General features: G+C 39.6%; 2 protein-coding genes across 2 annotated transcripts in view; both read right to left on the reverse strand.

Annotated features, from left to right (window-relative positions):
* LOC119722966 (SET domain-containing protein 4-like) overlaps window positions 1–19,054 on the reverse strand; it is an 87,177-nt gene that overhangs the window by 50,166 nt on the left and 17,957 nt on the right. Inside the window, exons 3-6 of the mRNA XM_038193396.1 lie at window positions 12,849–13,257; window positions 9,030–9,204; window positions 6,991–7,168; window positions 6,429–6,549 (exon numbers count right to left, since the gene is read on the reverse strand). Coding sequence (XP_038049324.1) covers window positions 6,429–6,549; window positions 6,991–7,168; window positions 9,030–9,204; window positions 12,849–13,244 — 870 coding nt within the window. The 5' untranslated portion in view covers window positions 13,245–13,257. The remainder of the gene's footprint in view (window positions 1–6,428; window positions 6,550–6,990; window positions 7,169–9,029; window positions 9,205–12,848; window positions 13,258–19,054) is intronic.
* On the reverse strand, window positions 15,615–18,316 carry LOC119723237. The gene is made up of 2 exons (XM_038193801.1): window positions 16,419–18,316; window positions 15,615–15,702 (listed from the first exon to the last, which is right to left on the reverse strand). The coding sequence occupies exons 1-2, from the start codon at window positions 18,314–18,316 to the stop codon at window positions 15,615–15,617; spliced, it is 1,986 nt and encodes a 661-aa protein (XP_038049729.1).

Below are 19,054 nucleotides of genomic sequence, written 5' to 3' on the forward strand. Positions count from 1 at the left end.
CTCTTACAACCCAATTTTTTTTCAATGATTCCCTTTAGTGTTTCTCTTCATTCTGCTACCGATAAACCTAACCCAAAAATGCCTCTAAACCTGTTTTCCAGAAATGGGGAAACACTGTGTGGACGTGGGCAAGTCCACACTTCGTCGCTGCTACCTACATTATGTGGACGTCTTTTGTTCGGAAGTTCACACTGCGTATGTAAGACAAGCTCACACACACCCACTCACCCACCCACCCACCCACCCACAGAAGGACAAGGCGGAAACAGTATGCCCCTTCGGCTTCGCCGCGGGGCATAAACATTACTGAAATTGCTCAATCTGATCAAAGAATATCAACATTTAAAAGCAATGACCCTAAAACATGTAGAAAACAAGTATGTACAGTGACATGGTCCAGTGGTTACGGTGTTTGACTCATGTACGAAGGTGCATGGGTTCGAACCGTACCAGGGGCGGATCCAGGAGTTTTTTGCGGGGGGGGGGGGGGGGGGGGGGGGTTCATATCGGTAGGGAAAAAATCTGAAAGGTAGACACATTTTCTTCTCCGGACACTTGGCATCCGTAAAATCAAGAAAGTGTCAAAAAATGCGATTTCAAGAATCAACGTCACAACTGTCTTCAAACATCACCAGCGATAAAACCTCAGTTTAAATAGAGTTTGAATAGTTTGAACAACAGAAGGCAAACCATCGTGCTCAGAATTCTTCACATAACTTGAATTGTAACTGTCCTTCCCATGCAAATCACTCTTGCATTAACGAGTATTTAAACCGCACCTCCCTCCATCATCACCATTCAAGCCAAGTGTGCACTACTGAATCCTACACAGATTCTGCTCGTCTTGCATATCCCGCCCACCCTACCCTCCAGTATAATGATAGATAAGCTTACACCCCCTCGACAAAATATGAGGGAACATGGCTGTCTCTTTTCTCAATCATTATTTCTTTTCAGGCATGTCAAATTCTGACATCTGCTTCACTTGCAGGAAACCAGGACACTGGTCCAGACAGTGCAAATGGTCCAACATCATGTCATCTAGATTCAAAGCAAGAGCCAGAACCAACCCGGCCATCGGGTACACAGATCCCCACTCCAGAAACTGGCCGATGTGGCAGCTTCCGTTCCCCAGATACAGCAGCACAAGCTGGCACTCCACCACCAACCCAAGCATACCCGCCTCAACTGCTCCCAGACCCGTCGACATCGACACAAAACAAAGTCAAGGCTGAGGAACCACACTTAAATCTGAGGACTCTGCAACTAAAATTTCCAGATGGATAAAGGTAGATTGTAAGTATCGACTGTATAATCTATACCAAAGTTCTGATAACATGAATGTCAAAGGTTAAGGAGACATAAAGAATTTTGGCGCAATATAGGAGCATAAAATATGATCATGTCTATAATAGAACAAGGATATATAATCCCTTTTATTCAACCCCCACCACCCATGTACAGTAAGAATAACATGTCAGCCGTACGTGAACGGGAATTCGTTCAGAAATCCATTTCAGACCTTTTGTCCTCGGGTAGAATCGTAGAAAAATCTGAGCCGTCATATATCACCAGCCCACTTTCTGTAGCTGTTCAATCCTCTGGAAAGAAGAGACTTATTCTCGACTTGCACAAACTAAACAAATATGTCAACAAAAAGCACTTCAAAATGGAAGACTGGAAAACAGCCGTATGCTACTTGTCAAAAGATGCTCTAATGTTTGGCTTTGACTTAAAATCTGGGTACCACCATCTCGAAATTGCGAATGAATCTCAGAAGTATCTAGGATTCTCCTTTTCTATCGATAACATCACAAGATACTTTGAGTTTTCAGTTCTGCCTTTTGGCCTTACTACGGCTCCTTCCATCTTCACGAAAACTATGAAAACATTGGTCACTCATTGGCGATCCTCTGGGATCCTTGTAATCTTGTACCTAGACGACGGATTAATCATACATGTAGTTCCAAAATGGGAAAACTCTCATTTGACTACAGCTAGAGAAATTTCAAAGCACATTAAGGCCGACCTACATAGATCAGGTTTGGTTTATAATGTGGAGAAAACAAACTGGGACCCCAAACATCAATTCAGTGGCTAGGCATGACTTGGAACACTTCTTTAGGAACTCTTCAAGTCGTCAAAAGAAGAATAGACAAACTTCTCAACTCAATCAACATCATCCTGTCACTAAGCTGTGTAGTTCTTCGCAGTTTACATTCAGCTGTCGGTCAGATAATATCTTTCAGTCCGATTTGTGGGAGCCTCACCAGACTTATGACTAGACATTGTCAAATCAAAATTGCGGAATCAGATGATGAAAATGATGTAATAATTCTTGATGCATTTTGTAGATCAGAGTTACAGTTTTGAAAAGATCACGCATGTTCTGCAAACACACTTATTTAGCTTATTTAGCTCTTCAAAGTTCAATAACGTAGTCTGCTGTGATGCCAGTTCCTCTGGCTCTGGTGCTATCATCTGCAACAAAACGCACACGGCTCATAAGAACTGGACAGAGAATGAAGCCAGGCAAAGTTCAACGTGGAGAGAGATAAGCACAATCAAATTCGCGATAGAATCGTTCCTTCCTATCATATCAAACTCTGAAGTCAAAATCTTCACGGACAACCAAGCAGCCGCCAAAATAGTAGCGCATGGTAGTAGCATGAAAACTGAATTACAGATGATAGCTGTAGACATATTCCAACTTTGTTTGGATAATAAGATCAGACTAGAGGTAGATTGGATACCGAGAACTCTGAATGAACAAGCAGATTTTTTGAGCAAATTAGTAGACACGGATGATTGGTCGATCTCAGATGAATTATTTCATATACTAACTCAGAAATGGGGTCCTTACACTGTTGATTGCTTCGCTTGTTTCTACAACGCCAAACTACCTAAGTTCTTTTCTAGGTTTTGGAATCCTGGGACATCTGGGGTGGATGCCTTTACCCAAGACTGGTCACGTGAAACTTGCTTATTAGTTCCCCCAGTTGTCCTCGTACCTTGCGTTCTTCAACACATGTTTGTAAGCAAAGCGAAAGGGACTCTCGTGGTTCCATATTGGCCTTCGTCAGCATTTTGGCCATTACTATGGTCCTGCTACCTTCCCTGGGTCGCAGACGCCATCATCATAGAAGGCAAAAATTCCCTGATATTAGGCCGTAACAAGAATTCTCTTCTGGGATCTCAAAAATTCTCATCTCAAGTCTTAGCAGTAAAATTGGTCTTTGAATAATCTAGTGTTTTATTGTTTCCCATATCACAGAACATTCTCAGGAACAGTTTTTGGACAGAATTCCCGAATATTGTTTCCAAAGAGGTTTTCTACGAGGCAATTTCATCTAAAGCGGAAGGAACAATTATCAGTTATTTTTACAAATGCAGGGAGTTCTTCAAATGGCTTAAAGAAAACAAACGCAATGATAGCTTACCTATAAACGACAAAATTATTACTTGTTTTCTTTCACATGTATTAACAAGATCAAACACCGACAGTACCATAATCACCACTGCAGCTGCAATTAATAGGGAACACTCCATGGTTAATGCATCTCCCAACCCAGTAGATTCCCCAATAGTTCAGAATGTTATCTTGGGTGGAAGGCGTCAGCTTCACAAACCACCAAACCAGAAAGATCCAATAACACACAGTCAGGTTCAGGAAATTGCCGCCAAATTTTCCCAACCAGGAAGCAACTTGATAAAAATTAGAACAGCTTGTTTTGTATCCTTATCATTTGTATTAATGTTCAAATATGATGAAATGGCCCAAATCAAAGTTAGCCACATTAGTTTACTTCCAGAGAACAAAGGCATCAAAATTTTCATTCCTCGATCGAAGACTGATATCTTCAGAGACGGCACCTCAACATATCTCCCCTATGTAGAAGACCCTTTCTCTGCAATAAACATTTTACTAAGATACTTATCAGGTTGTAATATTCACATAGGCCAAGATAAATTTATATTCACTCCCTTGACTTTCCACTTAAGTACTAAATCGTATAAGTGTCTTGTGAACAAACCACTCAGTTACTCTCGTTGCAGAGAAATCTTTTTCAGTGCCCTAAAAGAGATAGGTGTGACCAATCCCAGTTCTTACGGTCTTCATAGTTTAAGATCAGGAGGTACCACACACCTCGCACAAAGAGGTATATCTGAAGAAGTTATCATGAACCATGGCAGGTGGAAGACAACTGTGTCTAAGAATAGATATGTAAAATATAGTGTAAATCAGAGAATGAGTGTTGGAAAAATACTCGCCAGCAAGTAAAGTCAACAACAACTACAAAAAACGGGCGAAGCCTAAAGGGTCTGAAGGACCACTACAAAAAAGAAGAAAAAAAAGAAGAAAATACCGGGCGAAGCCTGAAGGGTCTGAAGGACCATTCAGAACGAAAGAAAAAATAAATAACTAATGCCAATTCAGGATGCGTGTGATGTTTTTTCTTTAAATAACATTTATTTTGTAATTAGAAGAATTCGTTATGAGAAAATAAGAATTCACTTATAATTGTGAGAAGTATAAGAATTTAATGTGTGTAAATTTAAACACGGGCATAATAATTTAATATTATTTATTATTAATAAATTTCCATTCAGTAATTAACTACAAAGTTTACAATGTGCATTTAAAACACGAAAATTAATCCAATGTTCATGTTTAATTAATTACCACAGACAAATCGCATAATCAGTACAGCCTCTCGCACTGTTATCTTGTTAGCAATTTCCCACATGTAACAATGCTACGATGCACAGGATTCAGTTCAACGTCACACTGGCTCTTCCCATGCTTTCAATAAATATCACAACAGAATTCCTTTGTCCCTTGTTGTCATTGTGTCTCAGATGTTGGGCATTACAGCCAAACTACTTTTCACGCAGATGAGCGTAGCGAAGAAGCGTGAAAAGTTAAAAATGTTCAACGAAGTCCTTTTGAAGGCCCGTCTTGTAAAAAAAAAGGATATTAGCCCCCCCCCCCCAAAAAGTCTCCGGTTTCTGGTATGCGCGCGCGTCGCCGTAGCCATGCGCGTCGGCAAAATGAAAAAGGTTTTTTTTCAATGAAAGATGATGTCTCAAAACCGCCAAACTCACTGGTTTGACTGGAATCCTGCTGCTGCACAATTTTAACGTCTTTTTAGATGGGGTTATGATCGAGAATAAGCTTTGTGTGGCCTCTCTTGACTCCCATATATTTGCACTAAGTTTAGTTGGGCACCATTTGCAGTCATCAGCCGACATTTGAAGCAAAAAAGTCTGGTAAAAAAAAAAAAAAAGCCGCGTCCTGGGGGCAATACCATCCCGCCATCCATACTACCAACCACACTTAAGCCAGACATTGTCATAACAGACGAACATAACAAAGACATCACCATAGTTGAATTAACAACTAAAAGCCATGAGTACAAAATGCAAAAATATAACACGAGATTTGCCTGAGATAGGCTTCAACTCCAAACGCATCTCCTTGGAAATAGGAAGTAGAGGCTTCATCGACGAAAACAACAAAACACATATCCGCTCTCTACTCAATCTGATGACAAAAACCGAAATAAGACAACTCACCATTCACCTGTACAAAACAGCACTGACCTCATCCTTAGTTATTTTCGACTCAAACTACAGCCCTGAATGGATTGATTCTCAGGATTAAAGTATCCTTTCTTATCGCTCATCCCACTCAACAATATTCCCTTGACCTAGCCAAGCATTATTCCCTGGCTTATGCTTTTCTTGTTATGCTAAATTGTTAATTAATTAATTTGTCTATCCTGCAGACCACATTTTTTTGTCTTTTTCTGCTTCAACATTAATTTCTAGTTCCTTGCTTCATTGACATTTAGACTGTTTCTTTTGATTCATATTTCATGTTCATGATGTTCTGAGTTTCCTCCATGTCATTTTGTTGTTGTTGTTGATTAATGATTTATGAATAAAAGACATGAATTAATAATAAATAAAGGAACATAGTAATTTTTATTTGAAGATCGCAAACTTGTGATTTTATGCTCGATGATATCGCCATGACGTCACTGTTCTACACTTCTGAATCAGGGTTGATGCACATTTCAAGTTTTAAGTTGATACCATTCACCAAAAGTGGTGGAGAATTATTGCCAAGGAAACAAAATACACATAGAAAGAAAGATGAAAAACTTGCACAATGTTAAAATGGTGATTGGGCTGAGCCCTATCACCCAAAAGACTTGCTGATAGCACAGTCAATGTTAGTGATGTCATTAAAAGATGGTATTAAAATGTCAGTGACTCAAGCAAGAATGTGACTTGACTCAAGTCACAAAACGCAGCGACTCAGAATGACAGTGTAATGGGAACTCTTTACCTACAACAGAGCTCAATTGAAATCCTTTGAGGCTACTCCACTACAAAAAAAACACAATAAAATAGAAAAATACCTGTATGACTCTTTGTTCCTCATGTAGTCGAGTTGTTAGAAACCTAGTAGCCAGTTGTTTTACTTTGCTTTCACAATTGGAAGACACACTTTCTGACGAATAGACCCTCTTCCAATTTTCTCTGTCACAAAATAAAACATAAACAAATTTCCTTTATTAAAGTTAAATAAGTTTTGATATTAAGCATAGAATAAATAGCTATTTTCAATTGCAACTGATGATCAATTGGGACAACACACGCACAAAACACTATCTTTTGTCAACAACTCAGTCAAAATTTTCCTGACTATAAAAACTTCCCCACAATGTTGTACCAACCCGAGCACACACATACACAATGTCCCCCTGTGTTGTTAAGGATGACTGCAAGCACTTCATCAATCTTTACAATGCACAGAGACCAAGATTTATGGTGGGAAAACATGTACATGTAGGTGGACATGTCAATTTGGGCACTGAATGAAACTGAATATCCAGTCTACTAGGAAAGGACTAAGGTTAGTGCACTAGAAATTTGACGAGTTTAAAGGTTGGAACACATAAATATGTTTTAAAAACTCACATTTCTTTGGAATCCATACACAGTATCTTAATTGCTATTTCAAGATGCCACGATAAACCATCCCATCCACAAGACAGGTTGCATAGAAGGTTGCTTTCTTCCAGGATCTGATGCTTTCTACGCAGGAGAATGCCGCTTTCAGTTTCCAAGACATCATCCATACAACAAATAACATCATCTGTTCAAAAAAGTGTGCATGAATGAGCAACATTAACAAATATAACTTTTTATTCTAACTACGCTATTTCTATTGTTAAATTTGTTTCTTGCATTCATTTATGGTTTTAATTTGTCGATGCCTGTTATGAAAAATATAGTATAGTTTATGCCCAACCGAAAATAGTCACAACTTTTCTACTGAAAATATATTCTCTCTTTTTCAGGAAAGGACAATTTTTAAGGACAGGACAGATTTAGCACTTGTGAGAGAACCCCTGCAGTTATGCCCAAATGCAAAGTTTTTCAAAAACGCTTTTTTTTGGTCTCCACACAAAAAGTCCACTAAGCTTATTTTAGAGGTCATTACAAAATCTCATTTAGGCCATCAGCCTGGGGGTTTGGTCAGTATCGAATCAGGGCATAAATGATTATAGTGCGCATGCGCAAGGTATACCGCCCCTAGAGTGATAACAAGCATTTTATAACAAGCATGTGGTAACACCCAAAAAGCTGCCACCGCTGCAATGCTATCACATATTTTCCAACTCTGGAGGTGTATACCTTGCCAAAAATCGCTATGACGATTATTCCCCTTATTTGATACTGGTTGCCAAAATTTTGGACAAGGCTGATGGCCTACTTTTAGTTTTAATGCATGTTTAAACAAGTGTTCAACAAAGGACATTCTTTTCAACTTGTTTAATGGAAATGGAGAGGCTTCACCTACAATAGAATAACTTGAAAACTGTGGGCCCATCATAATGAAATTTGGTGTACATATTTTGGAAATAAGTCAAGTGTTTCAGCCATTTTGTGAGTTTTTTTTGTGGTGTCTTCTGATTTTCTCTCAGTTTGCATTTTGCAAAACTGCAAATGAAACTCTGAATAATGTGAAAAGGCACACTCAAAAAGACTGTAATTTTATAACCATACAGGTTATTTTGTGTTTTGACTGTTTGAACAACAAAGAAAATGACACAGAATACTTGATTCAACAACTGTCACCAACTGTAGTACACAATATTTTGATTAACAACCCTAGTAAGGCAAACAATATGATTTATAAAATCTACTTTTTTAAAAGATGGGCCTTCAAAAGGACTTTGTTGCATATTGTTAACGTTTAAACTAAGATTTCATCGCTGGTGATGTTTGAAGACAATTGTGGCGACGATTGTTGAAATCGCATTTTTTGGACGAGACAGGGTTTAGGGTCATTGTGTTTAAATGGTGATACTCTTTGAACGGATTGACAGATTTTAGAATTTTTTTCATCTAAACGTAGCTTATGAAATTGGCTTTCCCAATATTATTATTTTTGGTGCTACATATCTTTTTAAATATGAAATATAAATTTTGGGGTTTGGGTTCCGCTTTTTTTTTTACTCACCCTGTATTTAGTGAACATATGGATTTTTAATATGCCTAATTGTCACAAGGGGGCATTCTTATAAGTAATGATATAATGAAACATGCAGATCATAGAAATTACCTCTTTGAAAACCAATTTTATAACCAGCTTATGGCCAATCACCGAATATACTAAATATATATTTATTATATATTTGACTGTGAGATCATCATTATATGGTTATCAACACACCAATTGAAAGCCTTAACAATGTATGTACAGCTTTTGGACAGCTATTTTCAAATCTTATATGTTGTCCCTTTCTGGCATGAAAGGTTTTGCTTCAAGACATTTAGCTTGTATGCTTACTGCCAAAGTAGTTTGCTGAATAATGATGTATTTGCTGTTCAACCTCAAATCTATCGATGCAAACTTCATTTCTCTTGTGAACCTTGCTTATTCAAATGAAACTATGAAGTTAGCTCAAAACATTTTATATATTATATACTCCGTCTTTAAATTAACAAACCTATTTCAAACTGAAGGGAGCTGTTGCGGCTTTTTGGTACAACAAAGCCATACTCTAGTAGCAATTTATCATTCCCGTGTGGTCCATAGCATATGAAAGCTTGTTGCCATTTCTTGCAGCCTGTTTCTGTTTTAACCACATAGCAGTCCAGGGAAGAATCAAACCCAGCTTCTGTCTACAGTAAAAAGTTACAAGTATAATGATCAATGGGAAAGATCATGTACCGTCCCTGGTGAACGATTTACATTTTTATATCGGTAACAGCCCAAAAGTCTGAAGGTTCAATAGTCTGAAGGTTCAATAGTCTGAAGGTTCAATAGTCCGAGGTTCAATAGTCCGAGGTTCAATAGTCCGAGGTTCAATAGTCCTAAGGTTTGATAGTCCGAAGGTTCGATAGTTCGAAGGGACCATTAGCAGTCCCTAATTTTTAAGGAGAGCGATCGCGCAGGTGCTCCTACTGCGCTCCTCGACCGTCTCGAAGGAGCGCCGAAAATAGCGCTCCTCAAAAATCCAAAAGAGGGCTCATCAAACACGGGCAGTTTAAAAATAAGAAGTGATAAAAACGCCAAGGATTTTAAGTCTTTAGCTACACGTATTATTTGTTTGTATTAATGCCCAAACTCACGTTTATTCAGCCGGATTTTGCTATAAATGAACGAATACCGAGCTCGTACATACCTTCAAAGTTCATATGCGTGTACAAATGGCCAGCTGTATACTACATGCAATATCTGCATCATGTATGAAAACACGTGGGCACGTACGTGCTCTAGTGCAGCAGTGACTGGTTCCCGCCGCGCCGCGCACAAAGGGCCAAAAAAGGCATGATGGAAATGCACAAGTCGCGCGCGGTGCAATGCACTGCAGTAAAGTGTTTAGCATTCGGGACGGATGGAATAGACATCGTAAATATGCCAAGAAAACATTGATGGAGAAAGACGATCTTTGCAAGTTAATTCACAGAACTTGATCGCTCTTGTCCGTGTATGTATTTCCCGTGTTAATGAATTTTTTTTCGAGGAAGTACTACTGGTATATAAAGTGAAACGATGCAGCGTGTTTCACTGAAATCTCCTACCATAAGATGAGGTTCTTTCCCCCACCACCCACAGTGCATCATGCACGCTCATACCAAACGAAGTTCGGACATTGTTAGCCAGTTTCTCGTCATGACTAGCATTATGCATATGGTATACTCGACCTGCATTTTCCATTAATTTTTATCTCAAGTTATCGCGCTGACAAAATTTCTATTGTTTCAGCCACTGTGGCCCCAAATGCAATAGGCTTCTTAGGATTACCAAGAACAATACACAAACCAAATTTGAAGTTCATATGTAAAGTATTTCTCAAGTTATCGCGCTGACAAAATTTCTATTGTTTCAGCCACTGTGACCTTGACCATTGACCTTTCAGCCCCAAATGCAATAGGCTTCTTAGGATTACCAAGAACAATACACAAACCAAATTTGAAGATTATATGTAAAGTATTTCTCAAGTTATCGCGCTGACAAAATTTCTTTTGTTTTAGTCACTGTGACCTTGACCCTTGACCTTTCGGCCCCAAATGCAAAACGGTTCTTAGGATTACCAAGAACAATACACAAACCAAATTTGAAGTTCATATGTTAAGTATTTCTCAAGTTATCGCGCTGACAAGATTTGTCCGGACACACACACACATACACCCCCACACACCGGTTTACGTTACATACCTTGTGTGGACACTCCTTTGTTTTCGTGTAGTTAAGAAAACTCGGTACAAAAAATAACTTTACTTAAACTGTGAAAACTCTTTTAACCCAATTTTTTTTCTATGATACCCCATAGTGTTTCTCTTCATTCTGCTAGGGATAAACCTAACCCAAAAATGCCTCTAAACCTGTTTTCCAGAAAAGGCAAAACGTTAAGTGGACACGGCTTAGTCCACATAACGTTAACACAACCTACATTATGTGGACATCTTTTGTTCGGAAGTCCACATAGGGAATGTAAGACAAACTCAACCACAGAAGGACAAGGCGGAAACAGTATGCACCTTCGGCTTCGCCGCGGGCATAAAAAAATAAAGCGTAAACAGCAGTCAAACCTTTTATTAATCTCCATCTGGTTGTTTTTTTTTTAAATATATTTTACCTTGTCTTACAAAAACAAAAGAAGTAACGCCACTTGAACATATTATTATGCAACAACTAAAAATAATGCAGCCCCTTGAATAAATCCTGATATTCAAAACAAAACAAAACAATGTTAACCGGTCGTTTCACCGCTGTTTATCCGTGGATCTTAAGGAGAGCGATTTATAGCTCTCCTGGATTTTCTTTAAATGAAGGACTGCATTAGTCCGAAGATACAATAAGGTTAATTTAAGGGAAAACACAACATTTGCAAACTCAAAAAATAAAACTACCAAATCATTTTGAAATACCTTGCTGGACTGTTAGCGAATGACAGTGTAAAGCATCCTGTAAAATCATGGCACCTGGTGTACTGTCATTTTCAAGAAAAGTGGTATTTTTGTATCAATTTCCAACGCTGGTCGGCCGACCAGCGTTGGGAAAAAAAATGGCTTTTTTCAAATACTGGCCCCAATTGACCATCGCACTTGTTTGCAATCGATTACACACCTATGAACGGGTACAAGCCAGCTAGACTGGTTCCCTGACCTTACAATTCCCCAATGTATGTAAACTGCTCTGTTTCTTCTTATATGGAGTCAGGGAACCAGACTACAGGAAAATGATTGTTTTTCTTGGTTTTTATAGGATTTTTGAACCCCAAACCTCAAAAAAGTCAGTGTAACTATATTTTCTATATATTTCCAACCTGACAATTCCATCCATTTCTGAAAATTACAGCAAAAGCAAATGATGTATATTCCCTTTAATCCGAAGGCTCGATATAGTCCAAATAGACAATAGGGTGCGATAGTCCAAATCGACAATAAGGTCCGCTAGTCCGTAAAGATGATCAGGTTCGATAATCCAAATATACGGTAGGGTTCGATAGTCCAAATTGGCAATAAGGTTCCATAGTCCGAATCAACAATAAGGTTCATCAGTCTGACACTTCGGACTATCGGACCTTATTGTCGCTTTGGACTATCGGACCTTATAGTCTTTTTATATAAGTGTAATTTGTTGTGCTTCTTGAAAGATGTAAAATGAACAATGAATGAATGAACAATGAACCTTCGGACTATTGAACCTTATTTTCATTTTGGATATTTCAACCTTTGGACTGATTAACCTTATTTTAAATTCGGACTACCGAACCTTTGGATAAATGAACCTTAGGATTAATGAACCTTCGGACTATTGCATCAAGTGTTCGGATTAACGAACCTTACATGTATGTCATTTTCTGACTAACAAACCCCCTCTTATGGAAATTTTGTGCATTTGGACTATCGAACCTTCAGACTAAAGAACCTTTGGACTATCAGGCGGCCCCTGTGTGCTTAGATACTGTAAATTCAATAGTTCTTTAGATGAGACTTTTAAATATGCCCTTTTAAGTTGACGTCACATAACCCATGATGACGTCATCATGATGTCACTCTTGGGGACACAAGCTCACTACATGGGATCTTTACATAGGGTTAGTTTAATGAGAATGCGAGTTTGTTTTAGATCCAAAATGCCGCGGGGAATAAAACATGTACAAAATCTATGGGATTTGGGTTAGAACAAGAAGAAAAAAACAAACGGAAAAAAAATCAGAACAAAAACAAAGCTTTTCCACTTTTAAGGGGAAAAGCAGTAACAGATTAAAGAAGGGGGAAAGCAAAAACAGATTAAAGAAATGTTAAGTTATTACCTCAGCTTCGGGTGAGTGATTGAGTAGATCAATGTATGGAGCTAGAGCACAGTTACCCTGCTGGTTCTCCTGCTTCATATAAACACATCTTGTGTTGACAGCAAACCACGCCCATCTAAATCTTTCAAATGAGAGTCTACTGCTCATTGATGGGTACGTCCCTCTTAGCAGTTCAAAGAATGCTGACAGTTCTTTAAAGGCAGATGAAACATTTTCAATCTGAGCCTTTGCATGAGTGCATGTGTCTTTTGGTAGTAACTGCAACTCTCTTTCGTTGAAGAATGGTGGTGTACCAAACATTTGGGGAAGGACAGCTATGTATGGAAACCAGAATGAGCCGACACCTTTACAAGCCTCAAAGAGTAGGTAGACTGTAAGCATCTGGTGTGATGTCATTGGATTTCTTTGTCTGGGAAAGAAAAAAAAAATCCAGGTACACTCCTGTTCCATAAAAGGCAAAAACCCCACACAAATGTTCATACAAAAGTAATTACACGTACACTGAGGTCTGTTCCAGAATATCCCCCCCTCATGAAAGTGCTTTATAAAAAAAAACTCTTTCATTTGTTTGGGGCATAGGGTTTGCCCAGTTATCCTTTCCCTCACCTTTCAACTCTGTGGCCGTCCTTGGTTTTCAGTCACTAACCAATAGACCCAAATTTTACAAAGTTTGGTGAGGGTAGGCTAAGGTTAAGTTAGGGGTAATTAAAGTTTCTGTTTTATTGACAGTCTATGGGAATGTCTCCCAAAGGTACCGTTTCCCGTAAATATATTAATAATAAAAATATTTTTTTTATCTCCCATCTTTAACTTGCAAAAAGTCATAGGAATTTTTTGTTTGTTCGTTCTTTAAATCTCGGTGCCAAAAGTGAATTTTTATCTTGAATATTTTGACTAGAAAGTGCACTCTTTCTCCAACCCGTGAATATGTGCCTATTATTCATTCAGTTTTCCTTGATATCAAGTGTCCCTTCTTTTTTTAAATACAATGTCGTCTTTATGGTCTTAAACTGTTTAAATAAATGGATAATTGATACATCAAATATTCTTGATATTAGATTTCTGATATATTGATTATTGCAATTTCTGATATCGACAGCATTTGCATTTTCAATGCATTTTGTGGGCCATGAACTTGAGGGTTTGTGAAAGAAAATGGTGGAAGCGGGAATGATTATCTTTGGATGTAATTTGTTCTCAAAAGTAATTAGATTAACCATTAAAAAAAAAGAACAGAAAATAAACAAGTGATCTGCGGATCGAGTGTTGCCTTTTTTCTGTGATCGATCCGTATATGTTATGTTCTTAAAAAGTCAATTTTGTGTGTTTTTAAACAACGACCTCAAATGACCCCTAGATGACTTCCAATTTCGAAAGAGTTGTGACAAACCCCCACCCAAGGATCATTCCATCCAAGTTACATTCAAATCAATGAAATTATGTAGACAAAGAAACAATTGAAGCATATTTGAACAATGACCTCTAATGACCCCCACATGACCTTTGACCTCAGTGTTCCCCCGGTTGTGACTGGGTCAGTTCTCTCAAAACGCTTTATAACTATGAGATAAACACTCAATAAGACAAACTCTACTACTAGTTCTTTAATCAAAATCTTCTCTTAAGCGATAATGGTAGCAGAAAATTGCTGAGAAATACAGAGCGTATTTTATGCACGTCCTACCCGACCTGCAGAGAAAAGAGGAAGAGCGCGGGGCACTATGGGTAGGACACCAGAGAGTGCTATTGTGTAAACTCTTAGCGTAAATATATGCCTGTCTAGGGAAATATGCATACCGTAATTTTTGGGAATATAAGCCGTGCAGAGAATAAGCCGCAGCATGCAAAAATCTGCAAATTAAGATTTGAAGTCAGCGTATGAGCCGCACTGGCGTATAAGCCGCACGGACCGCAGTGGTTTCAATTTTGTAAGGCCTCCAAATTCTAGTCAAAGTGCTCTGAACCAGTTCCATTTACACTACAGAAGCTATAAAAAGGGCCACAAAAGTTATATCAAATCGTTTACAATCAATACTCTTACAAACAAATATGGAAATTGATGATGAGAAATAAACAACGGGAATTGCTGCGGGCTGCCCCGTCCGGTACCCGGCCTTAAAGTTAGTGCATGGCCTGGCAGCCTGCACCGCGCCGGTGAATGACAACATTTTCCTGCAGTACATGAGAGAGTATGCAACCCACCGTGTGTTGTCTGACTGAAGCGCTACAAATCTTGCTATGTGGCAACAGATGCTGATTTGTTTTGTCTTAAGAATAAACAGGTCCGTTTTTATAACAAAACTTATCAAATTGTTGCGATTACTAACAAGTAGTAACGTTAAAAATTCAAGTTTCGATCGTAACTTCCTTCAAAAATAGTCAAAACGATGCTGACATTTTAATGGACGAATCCATTAATTTGGTAAGGGGTGATTTAGTCCCTGTTTTGAGTTTTATATCGTTTCTTGAATACATTTCAAGGAAACAAAATAATAATAATAACAAAGCATTTGTAAGGCGCACAGTATCTGACAAAAATAGTCATTCAAAGGCGCCGGTCAGTGAAAAGTCAGTGTGTGTGAAGGTAGAGGTCATCATGTGTGAGAAAGAAACTGATTGAAGAGGTGGGTCTTTAGTTGGCGTGTGAAGAGAGATAATTGGTGTATTGCCCTTAACTCGTCTGATAACGAGTTCCAGAGACGCGGTGCAGAGCTGGAAAATGCACGGTCTCCGTAGGTCGCCAAACGAGTCTTCGGGACAAACAGTTTATTGGATGACGACGACCTCAGACCTGGTCTCAGTTGACGATGTTGAACCATTTCCTTCAGATACAGTGGGGCTAAACCATGAAGAGCTTTAAAAGTAAGAAGGAGAACTTTGTAATGGATGCGGTACTGGATTGGTAGCCAATGAAGTTTGCGCAAGATGGGTGTTATGTGGGAAGATGATTTCGTTCTTGTGAGTGTGCGAGCGGCAGAGTTCTGGACAAGTTGGAGACGTTTTATCGTATGTTGTGGTAGACCTACAAGTAGGCTATTGCAAAAATCCAATTTGGATGATATGAAGGCATGGATGAGTTGTTCTGCGGCAGAGAATGTAAGTGAGTTTCTTACTGCTGCTATACGTCGTAGATGTATGTAAGAGGACTGACAAATAGAAGAGACATGTCGTTCAAGGTTCATTGACTTGTCAAAAATGACACCAAGATTGCGGGCTTCAGAGCAAGGAGCGATATGTGTATCTCCTATGCGTATGTCAGAGATGTTGACTTTGTGTCTGATGTGCTGAGAACATATGACAAGGTACTGTGTTTTAACTGCGTTGAATTTGAGGAGATTGGCTGTCATCCACTGTTGGATGTCTTTCAGGGATGTTTCAAGAATACGGTGTGTAATAGTGTCATCACCAGGAGAACTTGGACAGAAGGTGGCAAAGAGTTGTGTGTCATCTGCATAAAAATGAGGGTGTAGGCCATGACGTCTTGCAATGCGCCCTAAAGGAGATATGTATAATGTGAACAGCAGAGGTCCTAATACGGACCCTTGCGGAACCCCATGTCGGAGAACTGACCGATCAGACAACTCTCCTGATATGTTGACAGCCTGAGATCGATCTTGGAGGTATGATCTGAACCATGAAAGTGCAGATCCCTGTACCCCAAAGTGATACTGTAACCTATGTAGCAGGATTTTATGGTCAACGGTGTCGAAGGCTGCTGAGAGATCTAGCAGAACCAGGAGAACAACCCTTTTGTTGTCAACAGCGAGCATTATGTCGTTGTGAACTTTGACAAGTGCTGTCTCAACACTATGGAACTTAGTGTACGCTGATTGGAGGTTGTCCCGCAGGTTATGTTGAATGAGATGTGCATTCAACCTGGCTGCAACTACTCTCTCAACAACCTTCGACATAAAAGGCAAATTTGAAATTGGACGATAGTTCTTTAGATCATTAGAGTCCAGTGATTTCTTCTTGATGACGGGTGTGATGAGAGCTGTCTTGAAGCATGTCGGGAAGTGACCTGTGGCGAGTGACTTGTTGATGATCAGTGTTAAAGGGTGAAGCAACACGTTGATGTGATCCTTTACCAACGATGTCGGTATTGGGTCAAGAGGGCAGGTCTTCGTCGGTGCACTCTTGACGATCTTCATCACTTCCGTGTCTGATGCAGGTGCTAAGGATAAGAGGGGAGATTGGCAAAATTCAAGATCTGCCTGCGCAGGATTAATGCCGGGATCCATTTCTGCTAAGTCATTTCTGATCTTGGAGATCTTGCTGTCGAAAAAGTCAGAAAAATGGGTAGCCATCTCATAGGGTGAAGAAAATGATGGGAGTATGGGTGATGTTTTCTTGTGCAGAAGATGGTTTATGACCTGAAAAAGGGCACGTTGGTCACCATCACAGCCTTGGATTTTCTCTGAGTAGTAATTCGTCTGGTAATACCTGTATTTGGATTTTACCAGATCTCTCTGCGATTGGAACATCTCACGGTGTATCTGTAACTTGGATTTTCGCCAGCGTCGTTCAAGTTGACGACGCTTGCGTTTGGCCTCTGCGATGTCATTGTTGTACCAAGGAATTTTTGGTTTATCTACAATTTTGCAGGTTTTGGGGGGAGCGTGAGAGTCAAGCAGTTTACAGAGTACAGAGTTGTACTGGTCGACTAAGGTGTCTGGCGTATCTGCAGGGCATGTGATGAGCGGAGATGTGGCAATGTCATCCTTAAATTTAGTGGGGTCTATCGCAGTGATCTTCCGATACGTGATTTTGTGCCTCACATATCTTGGTTTACGCAAGTCCAACCGGCAATGGACAGCACAATGGTCAGACACAAAGTCCGATGTGTCAACAGATTGTACGAGGGTGTCGAACTGTCGCGTGATCACAAAGTCTATTGTGTGACCAGATGTGTGAGTTCCAGTGGTTACCAATTGTTGCATGTTGAACTGTGTGAGGAGGTTACCAAAACGCCGGTCATTAGCTGAAGGGGTGCTGGTGGTGGCGTCATTGTTCCAGTGGATATTGAAGTCTCCTAGTATAATAAGCTGCCCAGTGAACAACGCATACCGATCAAGAAGGGAGGCGAACTCATCCATGAACGTAGTTAATGAGCTGTGTGGTGGACGGTACAACACAATGATTCGGAAGTGCTTGTTGTCATGGTTATGAATGTCAACTTCCATAGATTCAAAGGAAGATGGCGGTGGATGGCTACACTGCTTGACAACAGACGCCGTCAAGCTAGACTTGTAGACTAGTCCGACACCACCACCTCGACGCCCTTTTCTGGGGATATGTACCAGCTTATATCCCTCGGGAGTTATACTAGCGGTGTTCCGATCTTGTTCAGCACGAAACCATGTTTCTGTTAGAGCTAGGATGTCAATGCTATAGTCACGAATGTGATCTATAATCAAATCTGACTTATTACAAGCAGATTGACAGTTTATCAGGCCGAGGTGTGTCATAGTTAGGGCATTCTTGTCAAGGTGTTTGGTCGTATCCCCTTCTTTTCGTTTTCCTCCCCGGCAACCCCTATGTTGATGGTGCCTTTTAGTGATACCAAGCGATCTAATGTTATCGAACACTTTGGTGGGGAGTTTAGATCTTGGGTTGGTCATTTTGACTTGGATGGTTATCAGTTCATCCTTGGTATACTGCAGCCCTTTCCCCGTGTACATGGTTGATAGGGACAATGTAGTAGCAATTGTCAATAACAAAAGACACTTACACCGTGCGTGAATCATGGTTAGAGACCAGTGGCATATAGCTGTCGAAAAGCAACATCAAATGTCACATTACAGAGTTCCATACTGATGACAACAGTTTGACAGGAATGGACAGGAACCCAACACACACCTGATGTGCAATCTTGGAGTCATCAAGAATTGACGCAGTGGTAGAAAATGTGACTTTTCAAGAGACCAAAATGTGGGGCTGCCTCAAGGCGCACACCGTCAGTTGAACTATATATTGTTATGTTGAACAACTGATTATCGAATAAAACAAGTCAGGTGTGTTTACAAACACAAATGCCCCGCAACCGTGACTGTTCCCATGACATAACACCACTCTTTTAACATCAACTTATGTACCTTGGTCACATGGAACGTTCATTGACAGCATTAGTGTCTTCTATAGGTTTTATATAAATTAATCCCTAATCCCTATGATCTCAGAATAAATACAAGATTTTTATTGTTTTA

Source organism: Patiria miniata, unplaced genomic scaffold (genome assembly GCF_015706575.1).
Source record: "Patiria miniata isolate m_02_andy unplaced genomic scaffold, ASM1570657v1 HiC_scaffold_16, whole genome shotgun sequence".
Classification (NCBI taxonomy): domain Eukaryota; kingdom Metazoa; phylum Echinodermata; class Asteroidea; order Valvatida; family Asterinidae; genus Patiria; species Patiria miniata.